The 20997-nt window shown below is 50.9% G+C and overlaps 1 protein-coding gene and 1 non-coding gene across 3 annotated transcripts in view; both read right to left on the bottom strand.

The window, feature by feature from the left end:
* Nucleotides 1-1937: 1937 nt before the first annotated feature.
* On the bottom strand, nt 1938-2096 carry LOC141995476 (U1 spliceosomal RNA). The gene has a single exon (XR_012641327.1). It is a non-coding gene; the product is annotated as a U1 spliceosomal RNA (small nuclear RNA).
* A 2951-nt stretch (nt 2097-5047) lies between these two features.
* MAP2K3 (mitogen-activated protein kinase kinase 3) overlaps nt 5048-20997 on the bottom strand; it is a 53888-nt gene continuing 37938 nt past the window's right edge. For both annotated transcript variants that reach the window (XM_074965132.1, XM_074965133.1), the window contains exons 5-13: nt 18129-18242; nt 17304-17423; nt 16602-16718; nt 16232-16283; nt 14436-14563; nt 13434-13511; nt 9971-10110; nt 9034-9079; nt 5048-8202 (exon numbers count right to left, since the gene is read on the bottom strand). In XM_074965132.1, the coding sequence (XP_074821233.1) occupies nt 8119-8202; nt 9034-9079; nt 9971-10110; nt 13434-13511; nt 14436-14563; nt 16232-16283; nt 16602-16718; nt 17304-17423; nt 18129-18242 (879 nt within the window). In that variant the 3' untranslated portion in view covers nt 5048-8118. The remainder of the gene's footprint in view (nt 8203-9033; nt 9080-9970; nt 10111-13433; nt 13512-14435; nt 14564-16231; nt 16284-16601; nt 16719-17303; nt 17424-18128; nt 18243-20997) is intronic.

The following is a 20997-nucleotide window of genomic DNA, read 5'->3' as shown; positions in this document are numbered from 1 at the left end:
TAGGAGGATGGAGGGCTGAAAGCAGAACTTCAGGTGCTCTGCAAGGGGCAGAGGCAGGAAGTGAACCAGATAGTGCTGGAGACACTTCTCCCCTCCCTCCCGCAATGCAGGCAGGAGAGTGGACGGGGAAATTGTCTCCCCCCAATTCAGCCTTTGCCCTGACCCCAAAGCTCCTTTGCCCTTAATCTCAGATAAAGGGAGCAGGGCAGGCGGAGCTGACCCCAGCACTTGCTCCCAGCTGGCTCTCCCCTGGGGGTTATTTGCCCTCCTCTCATGGCAACTTCAATCACCTAGACAATGAAAAAGTCTCGCTCTAATTACACGGTCTGGTGGCTGCACCGCAGCCCTCCTCCTAGATCTGTGAATGACAATCCTTCGGCTAGGAAACACAATGGCCGATCCCCCCTGACAAACACACCCCCACGGCCCTGACATTGACATGAAATGACTTGTATGAAAGCAAATTCCCCTATGGCCAAAGCACAAGTGGGGCCGCCTTCTTTGACATTGCCCCGTGCTGCTCTTCTGCTCCATCCCTTAGAGACGGACCACGCTTTTCCTACTGCTGACAGAGGTGCTGGGCCCAGAGGCAGGTGGGGAGGGACAGGCTCAGGGTTCTGGGTGTTCCAGGGCACAAGAGCGTAGGAGGGCTGGTATGTTTCAGACAGATGCTTGATTTTAAAGGCCAAAGAGGGGTAAAGCAGCTAACGCCCGTCCGTGGGAGTCAGGACTGCTGGGTTCTGTTGTTGGCTCTGCGTTGCTGACTCCCTGCAAGATCTCTGCCAACTTCTCAAAAGCAACCACTGCACTGGGTACCCAGCTGGAGACAAAATGGGCCTGATCCTGCAGAGGTCCCAGGCACCTGCAGGCAGGGTGGCTGTTCAGCACCTCTTGACTGGGGCCCCCAAACTGAGCGGCAGCTTTGGGCCCTTTGCGCCATTGGCCTTGTAGGGCCAGGACCACTGGCATCCCAGGGAGGGAAGCTGCATGTGTTTGTAAAATACAGCGAGCTCCTGGTTAGGAAGGCAGACAGGAGCGGTGCTGCGAAATAGCCTGATCATGGCTCTCGCTGGCTCCTTTGGGGGCCACTGGGAGCCAGCCCAGTCCCTGATCAGCAGCTCCTGGCACGTGGCCCTTTGCTCAGGGAAAAGAGAGGGATGCTGCGGCTGAAGGCTGGCCCGCACCCTCACGCTGAGTCAGCAGTTCTACCCACCTTGCCACCCTTCCCTCTCTGCTGGCAGTAATACCAGCTCCATGGGCTACTGCACTTGGGACGGGCAGGGCTTCTTGCATTGGCCTGGCCTCCTCTGACCCAGTTTCTGTGGGTACATCAGTCATCTGTTTCCAACCCTGATATTCTATGAAGGGACCTCAGGAGGTCATCTAGTCCAACCCCCTGCTCAAAGCAGGACCAATCCCCAATTTTTGCCCCATATCCCTAAATGGCCCCCTCAAGGATTGAACTCACAACCCTGGGTTTAGCAGGCCAAAGCTCAAACCACTGAGCTATCCCTCCCCCCTCAGTTTCCTGAGGCTGCCCCTGAGCGGAGCCCCGAGGATTGCCTCTGCCCTTCTCACCCCTTAGGTTCACAAGAGCAAGGCAGGAGCGGGGAGCCCTGCCCAGACAGACTGCCCCCTGCAGCGCCAATAGCCAAGAAGGGTGTGTGTGTGGGGGGGGGGGTATGGATCAGATACAAATCCAGGCAGCAGGTGGCAAAGGAGTGAACGATTCTGCCCAGCGATGGGGTCGCCTTGCCAGCTGTTCCTCCCTCTGCTGCCCTAGGTGTGCTCATTAAACACAGGAAGCCAGAGTCTCTTCCCACCAAAAGAGCAGAAGGACCAAGGCGTAACGAGCACGGTGCAGGTGCCAGCCCTGCCGCTGGTAAAGATCATGCAGAATTACACCTGATGGAGCTTTCAAACAGCTGGGCGCGGATTCAGTGCTGCTGCAAGGGGCAGCTCACTGAGTTCTTGCAGGCGAGTTTCCCACATTTGGGGAAAATCGCAGGGGTCAGCACACCCGCAGTGCAATGGATGAGACTTGCCCTGGGAAAACCACCTTCATGATCATGGTATCTCCCCCACCAGGCAAGCTCCAGGCAGAATATAGGGGCCCAAGACCCCTGCCTTGTAATAATTGCTCAACGCTGGGCCTCACAGGAGATGAAGGAGGCATTGCAGCAGGGGAAAGCAATGAAAAAGCACAGGACTATAGAGAGCCAGCCCAGCAAACACTAGCCACTACCTCCATCTAGTGGCTGTTTGGGAGGATAGTCTTCTTTCTCAGGAGCTGGGCAGGGTCAGATCCAAAGCCATTGCTAGGGGCCCAGCACGTAGGCACAGGCTCATCTCTGAGCTCCTCCCACACCCCAGATCTTCCGCAAAAGGTCAGGTTAGGGTTTCCCCAACCATTTATAGACTGTGCCTCTCCTCTTCTATTAGAGTGTCAGTGATGCTTTCCTGGGAGGCCATGTCTCCTTGTGAAATGGTGGCAGGCCACTGCAGCATGGGATGGGATGAGGAATCTCCGGGGATTTTGCAACAAAAATCATAACTTGGCTTTATGGGGCATGAGAGGTTGGCGGGGGGGGGGGGGAGAAGAGAGACAGAGTGTCAAGAGACCCGGGGGGAGGAGTCTATTCCCAACTCTGCCACTGATGGGCTGTGTCACCTTTGGCAAGTCACTTCACCTCTGTCCTTGTTTCCACACCCACTGTCTTGACAAGTTAGCCCCTCTTCTGAAGAGCTTGCAAGCTGTTAGAAGGTGTCTGTGCCTAGCACAATAATGTCCTGGTCTTGTCTAGGCCCTTTCCATGCTATTGGAATACAAATAAGGAACCAGTTATTTTACAGCTCCTTTAGATTTAAAGAAAAAAAGCTGCACAGCAGTGAATGTGAAAACAGGACATCTTGATAGAGCTCTTATTAGTGCTAGAGTGTGAAATAAGCCCTGTGGCTGCTCCTTCTAATAACCTCCAGCGCACACCACATCTTATGGGAAGTCATCAGGTCAGGGATCCGTTCCATAAACTGGCCCTATTTCACAGATGGGTAAACAGGCACAAGGGGCTCCTAGCGCTAGGAGGAGGACCCTGTCCTCTTTCCTTCAGCCAGCTTTAAACTGAAGCCCATCCTTCCTCAGGGGCAAGGGAAGGTTTGATGAAAGCAGAAGATCAGTGCTAGAGGGCCAGGAAAGGAGATTGGCTAGGGATGGGAGGGAGGTCCTGTCTACACACTTCGCATGTAAGAAGCCATGAAAACAAACCATGGGTGGAAAGTAGAATAGGCCAGGGGAGGCTAAGCCTCCCCAAACCCAGGCTGTGGCTCTGCCTCAAGGCCCCACCCTTGTTCCACCTCTCCCGCAAAGCCGGCAGGGGCTCGGCTCAGCTCTGGCAGCCCAGAGCTCGGGGCGGCTAGTGGCCAGGAGCAGCTCGTGCTGCGGTGCAGGGCTCGGGACTATTCTGGCTCCAGTAGGCCGGGGGTCAGGGCCTCGGACAGGGGACTAGCCTCCCTGAACAGGGGGTGCACCTGCCACCCATGAAACAACCCCCAAATTTAAGTCAACATCAGCTGAACACTCATCCCACAAGGCAACGGGAAACTCCCACAACATTCCCACTAGAGAAGGGCAAGTTAGAAAGTGGGTGATTAGTCCCAGAGTTTCTATGCAGCTGTTCAAGGGCAGTGAGGGGATCAGGCAGGAGTCCTATTCTCACAGCCTATTAAAAAAACAAAACAAAACCCTAGCCTCTTAGATCAGTGTTCTCATGAACTATCCCTGCCTTGGAACAGCTCAAGGGTTGGAAGGGGTGAATCCTCCACCACTGACTAGAGTTAAATGAGTTTGCTCCTAGCTTCCTCCAAAGCCTACTTTGTCCATCTTCTTTGTCAACTTGACCCCACCCCAAGGTACTTTTCAGAAGGATTCAGCGGATTAAGCTCCATCCACTACTTTTTTTTTTTTTTTTTTTTATTCATAGCGATGCTGGCTCACTCGGTTAAAAATGAATACGCTCCAGCGCCGTTTCCACACAGCGTCTGCAGTGCTAGGGAATGGAATGAGGCCTGCTTGACAGCTGATGCGGGTGGCCAGAGGGATACTACACCAGCCTCAATCCGATCCCAATTTCTGATCAGAGCAACTAAGTGCATGGGGGGGTGTCGGCAGGAGGTGTCTGACCTCAGAGCGTCTGGGGGATGCAATGACCCAGTGGAAGTATTAAAGCCCCATTATTATACCTCCCTGCTCTTCCTTGCAGGAATTAACAGGTGTTTGGGTAGCTACAGAACTGAAACACACAGACACCCTTGACTCTGGAGGACAGAATTTAGACTGCCTGCTCTTCCGAGCAGGGGCTGTGCGATGTTGGTACAGCAGGGCCCCAGGCACTACCACAATACCAATCAACAGCCATGAGAATCCCTGCTAGCTGGTGTAGGGCCACACACTGCTAAAAACAATCGCTCTAGCCAGAGTCTTCCTATTTAACCTCTGTCCTCCGCAAAGTAGCTTAAAATTCCATTCTGCCAGGCCGGGGCAGGGTTGGGACTCTGGTTACTGAGCATGACTAACAGCAGCAGCAGCTAGCTCTGCTATCCTATCTTATCTACTGCTTGTTAGCCATAGTTTTCAGAGCGCTTTCCGCAGCTCAGTGTCACTATCCCCATTGCACAGGTGGGGAAACCGAGGCACGGAGCGGCAAAGTGATTTGCCCATAGTCCCTCAGCAGCCCAGGAACAGAACAGAGGTCTCCTGAATCCCACTTTAGTGTTCTATCCATTAGGCAACACTGCTTATACCAGTACCTCTACAAACTGTGTACACCGCTGTTGCCCTGGCCTTCCCCATTTGTTGCCTGGCTGTGTTGTCATGTGTTAAACTAAGATTGCAATCTCTGGGGCAGGAGCTGTCTTTTTATGTCTGAGGGGGCATTCCTGTAATACACTTCATTTGTTTCAATACCAACTCCAACACTGAAAGTAGACAACTGTTTGGGGCAGCTTGAATGAGCAAGTATTGATGTTCCAAGAAAAGCTCTTGAGAAGCTGGTTTGGGGGCTTATTTTATTGAAAACAATGACCAAGTTAATGGTTACAGACCATTCTCGTAAGCACAAGGTGAGAGGGCCTTCTCTCATGGCAACAATTCTCTCTCTCCAAGCTCAGCTGGGTTCCAAGCAGTTACTTGGAGTTCTTCCACCAATCCACGGAGGGAAAGCAACAGAGCCAGAAGAATAAAGGCCTTGGAGCGGAAGAAAACAAGGGCACATACCAGAACGGTAAAGCTGAAATAAAATTTAACTAACCCAGAGCGAGATTTACTCCAGGTGCAGGCAGTGAGAACAATACCTTGGCATCACGTCAGTCATAGGGTGCGAGATTTGCTCCCCAGATGGGATTTCCCCATACACAGGCAGAAGGAAAGTCCTTCCCAGGCCATCAGGAGTACAGCTGGAATCCAACCAGAGCCAGGGCTTTATCAGGCAAGGTGAAAGGCATCCAAAACCCACGCAGTAAACGATAACCAATCCCCAAAACACCCGAGGGGGAAATAAAGGAGGGAAAAGAGCTCAAAGTCAAAATAAAACAATCCCAACTAACCAACAAGGAAAAATACAATCGTACAGCTCAGCAGCAAAGCTGCTGTCCCAAGCCTGTAGAGTTGCACCTACAAGTCTCATGAGAGTTCCAGGTGGTTTGCAGAGTGGGTGAGAGGAAGGAGTAGCTGAAAGCGTTAAATCACTTTCTTACAACAGGTAAATCTAAAAAGGTACTTTGAACCATAGAACAGAGCAGGGCTTAGCCATCTCCAGTCAATAAACAGCGCTGGTTGTGGAAGGGATGGTCTAAAATGGGACATTAGCCAGAATAGCTATTGCAGAATAAGCTATTCTGCAATAAAACCACCACTGTGGACACTATTCCAGTGCAGTCAACTTATCCTGGAATAATTGCTCTGCTCTGGAAGTGCACTAATTGTGATGAAATAAAAGTGACTCATTCCAGTATAGAGTCTCCACAAGGAGAGCTACTCCGGTCAATTTCCCCTTGTAGAGAAGCCCTTAGATTGACTATGCAGCAGAACAACAAGGGCCAGGAACTTAGGGGACCTGATTTATAAAGGGGCAGAGCCCAAGTTAATGGAGCCGCACCCTGAAAGCCAGATCTCCCACGTACAAAGTTCCAAGAGGTGTTTTAAAGAGGTTTGGTTAAAAAGATGCATTTTTATCAACAAAACCCAAACTACCCCACAATTTTTACGCCTTGTTGTGACCCATCCCAGCCACCCCAAATGTAACCAGAAAGTTGCTTGCATTCACCAACCCACTAGCCACATATACATTTGTATGTTCATCAGTGATTTAAAATATATATATATATATATATACACATACACACACACACACACATATACATACACACACATACACACAAATATGTATTAGAAAGGAAAAAAATCAGAAAACTCATTCCATTTTAAAAACATCATCCACATATGGCATGTGCATTCTGTGATCACATACAGCAGAAGTCAGATAACTCCTCCATTCCCTGGCCCATTCAAAGGCCTCTATGGCTGCGGGAGGGGGGACCCATCATCTGGTTTTCACAGTGGATTTGTTAAGGAAGGGGGAGGCCCCCTCCTCTCACAAGGAAAGGGTTTAATTTATAGCTAGTTCAATTAAAACTAGGAAATGAGTTACAAAGTCCATTATATATACACATCAAATGTACAATTACCAGCACCACCTCGACACATCATTGGCTTTACATAGATTTTTTTTTTTTTTTTTGGTTAACATGGGACCGAATAGGCATTAAAGCAACCTCAGAAATGAACAAGAGTCACAGTGCTGGGTCAGTTCTTGAGCTCTAGGTGGGAAGGCCCAGCCCCAGGGGGCAGAGGGGAAGGGGCACAAGTCATAGCCTCTATGAACATCTGAAACATCACTGAGGGTGGGATTTCGGCACCTAACTCACTGACTACCAATGGGAGCTGGCCGCCTAACTGCCTAGCCAATCCCAGCCCGGTTTATTGGGGGGGGGGGGCACGCAGGGAAGGGCTGCACATGGAATCCTCTCCCCAAATGCCATGGGCCTGTGTCTGTTTGGACAGGGGTCCACTGGCCGGTGTGACTGGGGAAGTGGTCCGAGGCAGGAACGCAGCTGCCCAGGGAGCGTGGATGCAGGAGCTTAGAACAAGCTGGGACTGTTTGAACAGGCTTTTGAGGGGGAACAGGGGGGTCTACTGTAACAGTCTAGGGAGACCTGACCCGTTTGTGGATTTGCCTCAAGAGGGCTCTGGGAAGGGGGGGCGCACCTCAGCCGTGGAGCGGCCTTGGACAGCCGCGTGCTTCTGATCCTGGAGCCACGACACCCCCCGCCACCTCTTCCACAAGCAGCAGCAAACTGCAGCTGTGCCCAGATTTCCACAGACCCCTTTCTGAACAGAGCCCTGTGGGATCCCCGCAGCGAGGGTACCGGGCGGGGAGGGCAGGGCTTGAGGGAAGGCAGAACAAGACTGAACTCTGATGGAGGCAGCCTGTGCACCCTCAGGCCCCCAGTGGATCAGGAAGAGACACCCTTCCATCCCTTCCCCAGGCCTCGGAGAGGCGGGGACAGGAGACTAGAGAGTGCCAGAAGAATCTCTTGACTCTGCTGCACAATGGAGGGAGCGAGTGCAAATATTCTCTGGACCCTTCACTGCTGCACCAGAATGGTATTGGGGGAGGGCACTTTCACACTCCCCCTGCCCCATCCTCAGGCATAGCAGATTCCTCAGCTCAGATACACAGGAGTCTGGTTCCCCTGACACAACTGAGGAGGAATGTCTGGCACCAGCAGGTCATCTCCCGAGCCCCCTCCATCCCATGGGTTAGTCAGTAACAGCACTGACTACTGTGTGTGTCAATTTCCACAAGGTCCTTCCTGTGTAACTTTCAGCATACAGGTGATAAAAACCAGAGTGCCCCCGCGCCCAGCTGGCTTGGAGACACACACAGGCTGGGGAGATGCAATTTGTGCAAACCACTGTGAACATGAGTCCGCATCCTCTCTTGTGCAGGGAAGCCAGGGCGTTGGGCTGAAGTGACTGTACGTGGCAGCGAGGCTGGTGAGTTAGGCGTCTTCCCCAAGGATCTCTGTCACAAAGGAGACCATGTCGGTCTCTTTGGCGTTGTGCAAGGTGAAGAAAGGATGTTCCTGCCAACGAGAACCAGGACGGAGTCAGCTTGGGCATGAGGAAGGACAAACACTGAACACAATTGTGGCAGGAGTCACAAAGTCAGCAATACATTGTGGTGGCCCCCCTGCCCCTCCCCCACCATCCCCCTAGGCAAATACAACAAGAATGCCCAAGGCTGGTACATTGATCCTTTTAGACAGCAGGTCTGAGGCCCTGGGCTGAATCTCAGAGTACACTGAGCTGAACCGATTCGTTGCACACTTTGTGACCTCTGCTTTCAAAGTACATACAAAATTCTAGGACAAAAGTCAGACATCGGGGACAACTCAACCACACAGCATCGCAGGTGGCAGAAACCAGTGTAACCAGCTGTTGGGCGTGTGTTACAGGTCCTCCTCTGTGCTGGTCAGCAGATTATCTGGGTTCTTACAGCCCCAACTAGGGAGCCTTCGTTCACTAGTTCAAGAGCAGCTCATGCTTTTAGCTCTGGAGGTCCCCAGTTCAACCACAGGTGTGTCAGCCACGATAGCAGCTGTCACACCAACAGCTGAGATTGTTCCAAGCCAGCCAGCAGCAGAGGTGATGGGAGAAGGTGGTGAAGGGATGGAAGTCTGAATACCCATGATGCACCTGGCTGGCAGACACCTCAATATGCCTGTTTAATCCGCACCTGTTCCATGTCACTGACTTGGGACTTAGCAAAAGAGTTCAAAGTGTACAGATAGCCCGGAGTCTAAACTAAGCTGTGTAGCGTGTTGAACCACCGGTCTAACTCTTACTGACTATTCATTTATCTTTAGTTACAGGCCAAGATTGTGTGAGATCAAAAAATAAAAATCCATGCTCACCATAAGTTCTAAATAGTTCATTCGTTCTGCAGGGTTCTTCCTTAAGCTGGAATAGGGGGGAAAGGAAAAAAAAAAATGTCCATGACACAGTGGCTTCATCTTTGCTGTCTATTGACTAAATAGCATCTCAGGATGGGACAGGAGAGGGAGATCACTAGCCAGCATCCCCTTCTTTCTATTAGGCAACTACCAGTTCTTAACTCCCCTTGGTTACACACATATTGGCTTTGAACCTAAGAGCCTAGCAAATCAATTAAGCAGGCAAACAGGAAAGCACTGTCAGACAGCAAACACGTTCCTGGCCTGGCAAATCAGTCACATGAAAACCTCACCCTTCACCTTGTACAGCCAGAACACGTGCAAACTATGCCCAATATAAGAGGGTCTGGGTACCACCCAACAGGACAGATGCTGCAATGCCAATACCTATGCCAGAATCACAGGCCCAGCTACAGCGCAGTTAAGAGCTGAAGGCTACTGCGGTGCAGATTCTAGGTGCGCTTAAAAAGTTGCACTAAGCCCAGCATAGCTGAGATGTGCTTTATCCTCTGAAAGTCACAATCAACCTTCACCTAATTCTAAGTGGCAGCCAAAGGCAGCGTCGGGCAGCAGATGCACCAGGATGCTGCAACTGGGTTGAGTTTCTGCAGCTGAACAAGTCATCACCGAAATTCCAACAGGGTGAACCGTACAAAGCAGAAGAGCAATCTGTTCCTTTTCAGCCGGCCCAGCTGAAACCAAACGGATCTGTGGAGCGTTTGTGGCACGGATTGCAGGACAGTGGTGATTTGGGACGAGGGGACAGGAAAGACTTACAGGGGTCCCGAGGCAGAGTAAAGCTAAGTTTTGTGCTTTGATACGGGAGACCAGCACTCAGCATCAGGAAGCCTCCGTAGGCTCATACAGGAGACTGATGGGGTTCAGTTCAGACACTCACCACTGTGCTGTGAAGTCCACAAACTCCTTTGAGAAGCGATCAGCAGGGAGCTGGGGCGAAGGCTCCTCTACTACTTGTTTGAGTTGCTGGAAGGGGGTGCCCCAGGACTCGTAGGGGAAGCGGAGAATGGCCATCTCAATCTAGGGGGGAAGGGAGGCAAAAAGAAGAAAAAAAAAAAAAAGACAGCCATGAGGAATTGGCTATACTGCATGTCCATGTCCTCAGACTGCTCCGCAGCATCATAGTACTTAGATAGTTCTCTGGGGTAGGGACTGTCTTTGTGTTTCTACTAGCACAAGGGGTCCTGGGCCATGACTTCGGTTCCTAGACACTACAGCAATACAGTATACCAGCTTCAGGCCAACAGCCCCAAGTGTACACTGGGCACTGGTAGTTGATACTGTTTCGGTGAAAAAACGGTGACATTTTTAAATGAACTTTTTGACCAAAATGAAAGTTTCCTGCCAAAACTTTCCTGTTTTTCATTAAAAAATTAAACCAGAAGCTAAAGTGCTTTTCCACAACTCCAATTCTTTTTCCAGGTTTTGGCTTCTCACCCACATATATTATATGTTCTCCGAGGAAATTCTGAAAACAGGATTTTTTATTTTATTTATTTATTTATTTATTTATTTATTTAAAGGTTCTCCATGAAAAACAAGAGGCAGTTCTGAGCTGCTTTGCAGCTGGCCCCTTCGGTATTACTCTGCCCATTTTCAACATGTCCATCACGTGGCATTTGGGCATCTTAAGATTCCTAACACCCTCCTGAGTTTACACTAACCCCCACCGGGAATATTACTACACAAAAAGACACGCCCATGGAATAGGAAAGCCAATGGAAGAGAATTAGTTAGAGAATCGGCTATGCCAGTTTGGACCATGAATCCACCAAACCTGCTATCTTTACTCTATCAGCAGCCTTTGCTGCATGTTCAGAGGCAGGCAAAATCCTACCAGGCATCCAGAGGCATCATGTAATGTCACACAGAGAAAGGATATTTATTTGGTGATCGGCTTATGCCCAGAATCAGGAGATTCAACCACCTCTACCCTGGCCTGCATAATTTCCAGTGTTCTCGGTCAAAGTCAGGCTGCCTAGTCAAACCCAACAAAAATCTCCAGCCTCCTGCGGGAGCACATTCCAGAGGCTTCTTTTCTTTTAAGTCTGATGGTCACTTGGAGCTCGTGCAATGGAAGGACAATAAGAACAGGGATTGATCCGCTCCAAGTACTCCCCACATACTTGCTGACTGCCCTCCAGCTCTTTTTTCAGACCTAAACACTCAGCCTTCCTTTTCTCCCTTCGATTGCAAGTTCTCCCACATCTCTAGACAGCTTCGCTGCCCTTCCTCTGGGTCCACAGCCGCAGCTGTATCTTTAAGGTACATCACCACGAACCCTGTCTCGGTAGCTAAGCTCAGTTAGGGGGCTCATGTGGTTGGCTCCTAAAGGAGAACTCTGTGGGCCAGTGGCAGAGCAAGCTCTGGAAGGGTTTGGAATGCATAGAAGCCAGAGTCTAGCCAGCTTCATGGCCCAATGCAAGCTGTGCTAAGTTTAGCTTCTGCTGTTTATGTCCTTAACCACTACAATGAGAGTTGCCCTGTAAAAATTATCTATAGTGCTGCGAGGGATGGCACCGTGTTACAAAGGATTCATTCCTGCCCTCAGACAGGCACTGTTACCTGCTGGAAGAGTCACTGACTGCCTGGCACAGGCCAGGATGGGAGGGCAGGAAGGAGCCCTCAATGAGCTCTCCGACACCCCGCAGGGACACTGGGCACACAATGCAGCAGCCCCAGGAGGCTTTGGTCTCATGATTGGTGACCAGTCTGGATTCGGATTCCTGCTGCCAGAAAACTCTGTGCAACCCACCCACGAAAAGACCCTATTTGGTACTAGCCAACAGTCCTGAATACATGCTGGCCACTAGGTTACAAAACCAGGAAGCCAGCCCAGAGGAAGACATTAGTAAGAATCACACAGGCTGGGGTGAAAATCAGCAGCCTGCTGGCAACATTTCAGTGGAGCCCTCCCTCTGGCTTTTACATAAGCCGATAGAATTCCTCATTCACACAATCGCTCATTGCACAGCTTCCTGCATTTTGGGAGGAAAACTGAAGCATGATCACATTTCCAGGCTGCTGCGCAGGTGTCCAATCAGCTCAGCTCAGCTCCAGACTGAATGCAAATTCGAACAGGCAAGTGTTGGAGGTTGCTTTTGCGGGGTGGTGGGGGGGACGGGACGACGGGACAGGGACAGACGACATTTGCCAAGGCAGTCCTTTGCCGCATGCACAAACCAACTTCATGAATGTCACAGTTAAAAGCATGGGGGAAATCCTTTAAAAAAAACAAAAAACAAACACACACTACCCCCTCAGCCTCTCCATCTCTTGGAAGGGGAGAAAACATTTCCCAGGCTTTAAATTCTTTGAGCCAAGAACCGGGATTTCCTTTGTCCATTGGTGCCAGAAGGCTTTAGATGCTCACTGAAACAGCAGTTTCTTACGCTTGGTAGATAAGCTACCCTAAGCCACCACTACTACAAATCAGATTTATAATCAGAGAGCGGCATGGCTGGCTTGAAACATTCCTTGTGTCCACGCATCATGAGAGTTGTGTGTTCCTCACCCTCCCCAGCTAGAGGTCTTGAGACGGGTGCAACTCACTTCTTGCAACACCCAGATCCCCAAAGCTTTCTGTAACCGGTTGGACTGGCCCTCCTTCCTCCCAGCTCTCTGGGCAGTGACATATCCCACATCGCATTGACCCACCTGCTACTCTGTGTGCATGTTCTCTGGGCACTATGGCATGACTGACCCAGATATTCCCAGAATGCACTGCTACACAGGTCAGGCCCATGGTACAAACAGCTGTGCTGGCAGAACAGTCGCTCCTTGGGTACAAACCGAACCACATTCCTTGTGCCCAGCTACGGAGACCATGCCCCCAACTAGCACAAGAGGGAACTGGAAGGTGGACAGGGCCGTGAATGGGGTGTTAAAAGCCTGGAATCCTGGCTTCCCACAAGAGGCACCAGCACCCTCTTCATCAACAGAGCCAGCCTGGACCCAGCACCCCTGGGAGCCCACAGCCCAGCCTGCCGTTTTCATTTGCCTGCCAAGGGATTTAAGCCCCTCTGGAGTGGAGGGGGGCTCAGAGCTAACCTGATACTGCCCAACGTACTTGTGAAAACCACAGCCCCTTGCAGCAAAACAGCTGTACCGGGGAATGCAAGGAGAAGTCTGTTGAGGGCCAAACCCCGAGGCCCTTACTGTGTCTTCATCCAGTCCTGCTCCCCTAGACGTGAACAGGAACTGGCCTTAGGATTTGGCTTCTACTGGAACATATCCTCCTGGGGTGGCAGTTTCCAAACCACTTTAAGCATGACCAGGCTACAAGCTGGAGGTAGGCCCTCCCCAGCGTGGTCATACAGACCACAGAGCGCGAGCACCATTACCATTGTGATTCCAAGACTCCACACATCAGACTTCACGTTGTAGCCCTTCTGGTTCAGTTCCGGGTTTATTCTCTCAGGCTGTAATGACAAGATGGAAGATGCATTCAACTCAATCTCATTTGCCCAACGTAGAAGACAGACAGACACCTACCAGCATATATTCTGGACTATGAAACCCAGTCTAGGCGGGCTCCCCATGGGCTGATGTTAGGGTATAGGCTCCCCCGAGAAAAGTTACCTCTAAACAAGACTGATCAAAGCAATGTCTTGATCAGCCTTATCCACATTAATTTTGTTCTTTTTTCCTCACATTCCAACTCCCAGAAATGGCTTCAACTGCAATTGCCAATATCATCAGTTATGGTGGCCCTCCTGGTGCAAGGCACTGTGCATCCATCTGAGAAAAGGACAGTTCCTGCCCCCAAGGAATGTACAGTCCGCACATATAACAAGACAGCAACAGGTGGGTAACACTGGGCAGGGTGCTGGGAGGACAAGGCAAGCAGGGAAACAATCCTGATTAGCTCAGTAAGTAGAAATGTCAGCACACTGTCTAGCCAACGAGGAGGCAGCCAGCCAACAGGCATCTTCTGCCAACGGCCAGGCTAGTAAGACGATTCCCTGTGCTATTTTGAGGACAGAAGATGGCAGGGGAGCAGCCTGGGTTACAGAGACAACGCTTGGTGCCCAATCCAACAAAGCCCATGCTTAACTACACGGGTAACCCCGCTGACTCAATTATACAGATGTGCAGTGACTTGAGTGGGGCCCATTACATGCTTCAAGTTAAACCAAGTGCTTTGCTGAATCGGGGCCCCCAGAGAACATTCTGTGAGCGGTTCAATTTCAGGGCAGGCCAAGGGGAGTGGGCGGGTGGTTTGTTTTCATTCTGTTCCTACTTAAAATTAGGAGCTGGGGAGGGGACAGAGCCACCCACAGCTGATCCAAGGCAGAACGCAGGCTCAAAATGACAGACCAGATTACACATCCACACACACTTACAGCCATGTAGGGTTTACAGCCAGCATCCATGGTCTTAGCAACGGAGTCCACCAAGTAGCCACTGATTCCAAAGTCACACATTTTCACGTGCCCCTCCTTGTTAATGAGAACGTTGGAAGGCTTCACATCTAACAGGATTACAGAGAGGGAGCGGATTACATCTTCCATTTAGAAAGCACAAAAGAAGTGGGCTACAGAATTAAGGAGGCTTAAAACCAGGAAGTCAATGTTCCTGTCTGGCAGAGACTTTGCAAGGAATCCTGGCTGACTCAAGGGAGAGAGGATAAGCCAAAGGAAACAAGACCAGAAGTCAAAAGCCCCACTGATCCTAGATTTTAATATTATACGCTCTTATTTTTAGTATACTTTGCACTTCTATAGCACCTTATACCCCAGGACAATGAGCTAAGCCTCTACCTCAGGGGTGGCCAATCTGAGCCTGAAAAGGAGCCAGAATTTACCAACGTACATTGCCAAAGAGCCACAGTAATACGTCAGCAGCCCCCACATCAGCTCCTCCCCATCCCCGGCTCCCAGCACCTCCCGCCCACTGGCAGCCCCGCCCGATCAGCACCTCCCACTCCCTCCCCACACCTCCCGATCAGCTGTTTCATGGCATGCAGGAGGCTCTGGGCGGGAGGGAGAGGAGCAAGGGCAGTGCAGGCTCAGGGGAGGGCACGGGAAGGGGTGGAGTGGGGGTAGGGCCTGTGGCAGAGCCAGGGGTTGAGCAGCGAGCACCCCCCGGCACACTGGGAAGTTGGCGCCTGTCGCTCCAGCCCCAGAGCCGGTGCCAATACAAGGAGCCGCATAGTAACGTCTGAAGAGCCGCATGAGACTCCGGAGCCACAGGTTGGCCACCCCTGCTCTACCTCCTCAGGCGACAGACAGATCTCCTCTGACGCAGAACCTGAAGCGCAGACAGAATAAGTGACTTGCCCAAGGTTATGCCTCTGCTATAGCAGAGCAAGGAAGAGGACCTAGATCTCCTGACTTCCAGTCCCCGAGTTTTAGCCATGAGTTTATCCTTCAGCCCCCGGCCAGCTGCAAGGAATCTGAGGGAATTTTTCTAACAGTCTGCAATTTATGCTCATTCTTCAGGAGTTGAAGTTGTGAGTGGGAAGTATGTGGAAATAAAATTGTTACACATTCGAGCTGGACAGGGGAAAAGGCCCAGAATCATGTGGTGGGTTAAAAATAAGGCTACATTTTAGTCATGGGCATTTTGAGTAAAAAAGTCATGGACGGGTCATGGGCAGTAAACAAAAATTCACGGCTTGTGACCTGTCTATGACTTACTATATACCCCTAACTAAAACTTGGGCCGGGTGCTCTGGGAGGACAATCTGGGGGCACCATGGGTGCTGGAGGTGGCCCGGCACCCCTGCTGGTGCTGGGGGAAGGGGGCAGCAGCACAAGGCCCAGGACCCCTACTGGTGCTGGAGGGGGGGCGCGGGCGGGGGCATGTGACCCGGGACCCCTGCTGGTACTGGGGGCTCGAGTAGCCCCTGAGCCAGCACCAGCCATTGCAGAAATCACGGAGGTCACAGAATCTGTGTCTTCCGTGACAGACACACAGCCTTAGTTATAAGGAACAAATTCAATGAGTCATGGGTGCAAAACATCCCTTAGGGTCAGGCCCTTAGGTTTGAAGCTTGTCTCAGGATTCTAAGCACCTTCTGCAAAATGAACCCAAGAGCCAACCACACCCAGCATCCTACAGGCTTTGTGCTCTTCTAAAATGGATTCCAAGGAGAGAGAATCATGCAGGCATGTCATTCTAGTCACCCAGCACTTACCTCTGTGAATCACTGACAGTTTACTGTGCAAATGCTCCAGTGCTCGCACAATCTAGAGATCAGAAGAGAAAGAACTTGTCAGACACACTGAACCTCACAGAGTAAGCCTTTCCCAGCAACACCGCCACCAGCTTCTAAACGAGTATGTGTTTGAACAGGTGGCGTGTGCCATTAGCTTCAGGGCAACAGAGCCGGCAACGCGTGGTCTCCTTGCATTCACACAAATGTCACAATGCTTAGGACCTGTGCAGCGTGCCCCAGTGCCAAGCCCTGGGGCAATGCAAGCTTCCAGAACCAAAGGTGGGGTCGGCAGGGGGATGGTACCGAAGGACACCACCCAGCATTCTCCAATCAAAAGCCAGCCACTCACAGACACAGCGATCTTCCCGAGGATATCCTCAGGGATCGTCTTCTTCTTTTCCAGCACCTTCTTATAGAATTTATCCAGAGAGGTGTCCATCAGCTCCATGCAGATCCACACATCGCCCTAATGAGGAGAGAAGCCGTTCATGAGGAAGAGGAGGAGGAGGAGGAATTTCCTTGCACAGAATCACCCTGAGATCAAATGAAGGTGGCAGTCCCTGCCCTTTTGATGCGGGAAAACCTGTAAGCATCAGCTCCTTCTGTATCCGAGCATCATGTTTGCCTGGGGCATGGGCGGGATGAAAACATATGGGCCAAAGCTGCACTTAAGATACCGTTGCGAGTACTGTTTTAGGGCCTGCTCCAAAGTACAGTGATGTGGCTGGAAAGATCCCCATTGATGCAATGAGCTTTGAATCAGAGCCTTAGTATGGAGGTGGGACAGTGGAGGAGAGAGAGACTACCCCCCCTCCTCACCCAGGCTCCTTGGCACTTGGTGGATGTAATATGGTGGCCTAGGATCTACTCCTTCTGGAGAACTGACGGATCTGTGCCATGCTGGAGTCCAACCAGCCACTAAAACAGCCCCTGCAGAATGGCCAGGAGAGGCTGGATACGGGGTTCTTCAAGAAACCATTTCACCCCTGTACCATAAGCAGGTTAAGAACTGAGCTGCCAGAGCGTACCAGATCTAATACTGCCCCATTACCTCTCGGAAGAGGGCTCCATAGAAGGTGACTGTATAGAAGCAGTCTACTGTCCTCATGGAGATGTCCAAGTCCATCAGTAACCTCTTCTGCTCTTGAGTGTTCACGGTCGCTCGGATTCTCTGAGAAAGAAAAAAGCCGTTAGCCAACAGTTATGCTCTTGGGCCCACACGTGACACCTCAGACCTCCCATTACGTGCTTGGAGCTTTAAGGGCCCCATTGTTAGCCTAACTTTCACTAGGCCTCTCATCTTGCATCTGCAGTGCTGATGGACAGAATTTCACCCACCCCTTAGGTCATTTAGATGCATAGGTCCCAGATTTCCAGGTAGTGCACTTGGGTACCACTGAGAGATCTCCGCTACCATTGGTGGACTCTGTGGCAGGCACTGAAGCATGCCAGCCCCTAAACAGGCACCTAGATATACAAATGGCCCACACAGCAGGTCCAGGCGACCAAGGGCATGAACCTCGAGGGCTGGGATGTCATGCACTGAGCATTGAAATGCTTCAGAGCGTCCTGTGCTGCAGGAGTAGCGCTCCATTCCCTACAGGAAGGTGGGTTCTGCTCATGCTTTTCCACTCGCCTAGTCAGTGCCTCCCCAAATCCAGCCCCACCAGTGGAATGCTGGAGTCACACACAGAGCTAGGGTCTCATTCACATCCAGGTACCCAAGGAGACGGGGGCTCAATCCAACAGCCAGAGGAGTCACTCAGGTTCTCTCTATCAACTCCAACGGGCGCTGGATTGGGTTTCTAGAGGAGCTGCTCCCTGCTCTCTCGAGCCTCACGCTCCACTGCGGGAGACCCCAGTGCGCTGTTCTCACCTTGACAGCCATGATGGTGCCACTCTGCGCGTGCCGTACTTTCTCCACCACTCCATAGGCCCCACGGCCCAGCTCCGAAATGGTCACCAAGTCATCGGCCTCCACTTCAAAGTTCTGTAGGAGAGAGGACACATCACTGTCTACACCAGCACCAACAGGAGATGGAGGAAACATGACTAAGAGCGGAGGAGCTACAATCGCTCCCCCCGCTGCCACACGTGAAAATGGACACCAACCACAGAACCAAGCCTTGACCTGAAGTGTCCACCCCAGACATTCACTTTGATGAGACCGTAACACACTGGTTTAGTTCAGTCATGACTCCTGCTAGAGGTGGCCCACAGCACCATAACAGCCTGCTGCCGATGCACAGCTAGTGAAGTTACTTCTTTGGCTCACGTGATAGGCCTATAATTTTGGTCCCAGGTTTCATCCCCACTGACCGCTGTGTCTGTAAGTAGGTCAGACGAACAACTTCATTTAGCTTGGGCAAGGGCAGAGGAGGCTAAGTAGCCCTCTTTTCATTTGTCCCACCACAACTTTCCTACCGAATAAGAGGAGAAACACTGTGGAGCTTCCATTGGATATGCCCAACCATGCTGGAAACCCAGCACCATCCTGTTTAGTCCTGTTCCGTACCCATTGTCACTGCACAGAAGATGCTACCATGCAAAGGGAAGACCTGCTTAGGGCCAACAGCATCCAGTGGGCTGAAATGAAGTCTGAATTCAGGGCATCAGAGAGCCTTCTCCTACCAGACCCCTGTGAAGCTGGCTCCGTCCAAAGTTATTGAAACATATCCACATTTGACAATCTCCCAGCATAAATCCAGTCACACTAGGTGCTAGCTGCAATCCATGAAGTGGTGGCATAGACTGGGCTTTTGCGTGCACTGGCTGGGACACACTTCACCTAAAGCATTTCCTCACAGTTTAGACAGCATAGACTGGGCCAGCACTCCACGCTAGACAAGGACTAACCAGACTGTGTGTCTGCGATGTTACAATATTAACATGAGAGACTCAGGCGCCATTGCAAGCAGACGTGGCTGGGCGAGCGGCACATAACTTGCTACACAATGTACGCTAAAGACCGCAACCGCACCGCACGCTGCTAGGTTACTGCCTTTGTGAAGTGATTTAAACAGGACAGCGAGCTGGGCTCAGTGAACCATCACCTTCCCTGCCTCAGCACCTCCACCAAGCACTTCCGCACCGTGCTCTCACTAAGTGGCTTTGCTCAACCATGTGAAATCAATTAAAAACATACTGGCGCCACCCAGCCAGCTCAGGTGAACTCCGCAGTCGCCCCGAGGCAGGGAGACACATACAAAGACATATGCTGGCTGTTACAGAAGCCCGGATACTGTATATTTTCCCAGCCCATGTCGGAGATAACGGCTAAGACGGGAAAGGAGGTTCCTTGCTGCCTTCCTCCCCAGGACCTGTTTGAAGCCCAATGCCCCACGACCACTTGGCAGTCAGAGCCCAGCCATGGCAAACTGCCATTGCAGGAGGCAGCTAACGCTGTCGGTTTCTCCCCCCGACACACACGCTTCTCCGTATCAGAATTACTGGTACAAGGATGTGTCTATAGCGGCTGCAGGGGCAGCAAACCTGAGCTGAACGCCGGGCCTGCTCTATCCTGCACCATCTTGCGTTCCACAGGAAATTCGGGGAAGCCATAGGTCAAGTTTGGGTGCAGCTGTGACCTGAGCGTGACCGCCAGCAATCCTGGGAACTATGGAGCTCTATAAGCCTGCCCCATCCCCTGCTCCATTCTGCTTTGCAAATTTTTCAGACTCCGGCCAAGCAGCAAAAGTTTTGCTACAGAAACTCAATCAATAGACCTTTAGGGACCCTTATCAACAGGCATGCGCATCGCAGCTATCCAAGAGATCTTCCATTTTCTGCCGCTTTAAACTGACATGTACCCAAGGATGCAGAAGGAATTTCATTCAGTACTGATCATGGACCTTCATTTTTCTAGTTGGGTGAACCGATGTGAGAGAAAATGTTGACTCTCCAGCCTTAAGACTTGCAGAAGTCCCTTGTTTTAAAGGAACAATGCATTGTTATCGGTGTATAACCCCATATATTCAAGGCAAATGGGGAAAAGGGGCTTCTGCCTTATTTACACTTCTTAGGAAGAAAGGCCTGAAAGTTGACTCTTCCCTCGCCTCCCCAAAAAAACATTAATAGTCATCTTGTTGTTGATACCTAAGGTTGCAATTGCTTGTCTACCCTAGGAGACTCTGGACAGCTGGAGAACTAGCAAGATGGTCAGGAATCAAAAGAAGATTGGAGATGGATAACAAGAGTACACAGTTATAATAATACGGATTAAAAAACCCTGAGATCTAGAAGGATCCAAACAGGTTTCAGGGCATAAACCAACCTCTAACTAATTGGGGTTAGGGACAGACTTCCCTGGGGGCAGGTTATCCCACCACTGCCTCCTGCACCTTCCTCTGAAACTACTGCTACTAGCTATTGTTGGATCCAAATTCCTGGACCAGATGGTCTGATCCAGTCTAGCAATTCCTGTAATGTCCCTCATACCAATGAAGTGAAAGCTGGTTAATCAAGGAAGCGATTTTAATTAAGAGTGTTTAACTTTGTTGCATTTAACACCTAAAAGAAAGCAACAACTCCACTCATCCCTTCTATCCTAGGCTGGGATAGCTTTCCGCACATCTGAGAGTAACTCAACAGAGCTTCCTTCAAAGAGATGAAGACTAGACTTGACATTCCTGATATTTCTAAGGGTTGAGATTTTTTTTTTTTAAACACACACACACACACACACACCTTTCCAGCCATCTTTATAAAGAGTGAGGAGCAGAAAGGGCTGACATCCCCTTCTGCTC

This window comes from Natator depressus, chromosome 10 (genome assembly GCF_965152275.1).
Source record: "Natator depressus isolate rNatDep1 chromosome 10, rNatDep2.hap1, whole genome shotgun sequence".
Lineage (NCBI taxonomy): Eukaryota > Metazoa > Chordata > Testudines > Cheloniidae > Natator > Natator depressus.
The sequence above is the reverse complement of the archived record's forward strand: the minus strand, read 5'-3'. Positions and strand labels throughout refer to the sequence as shown.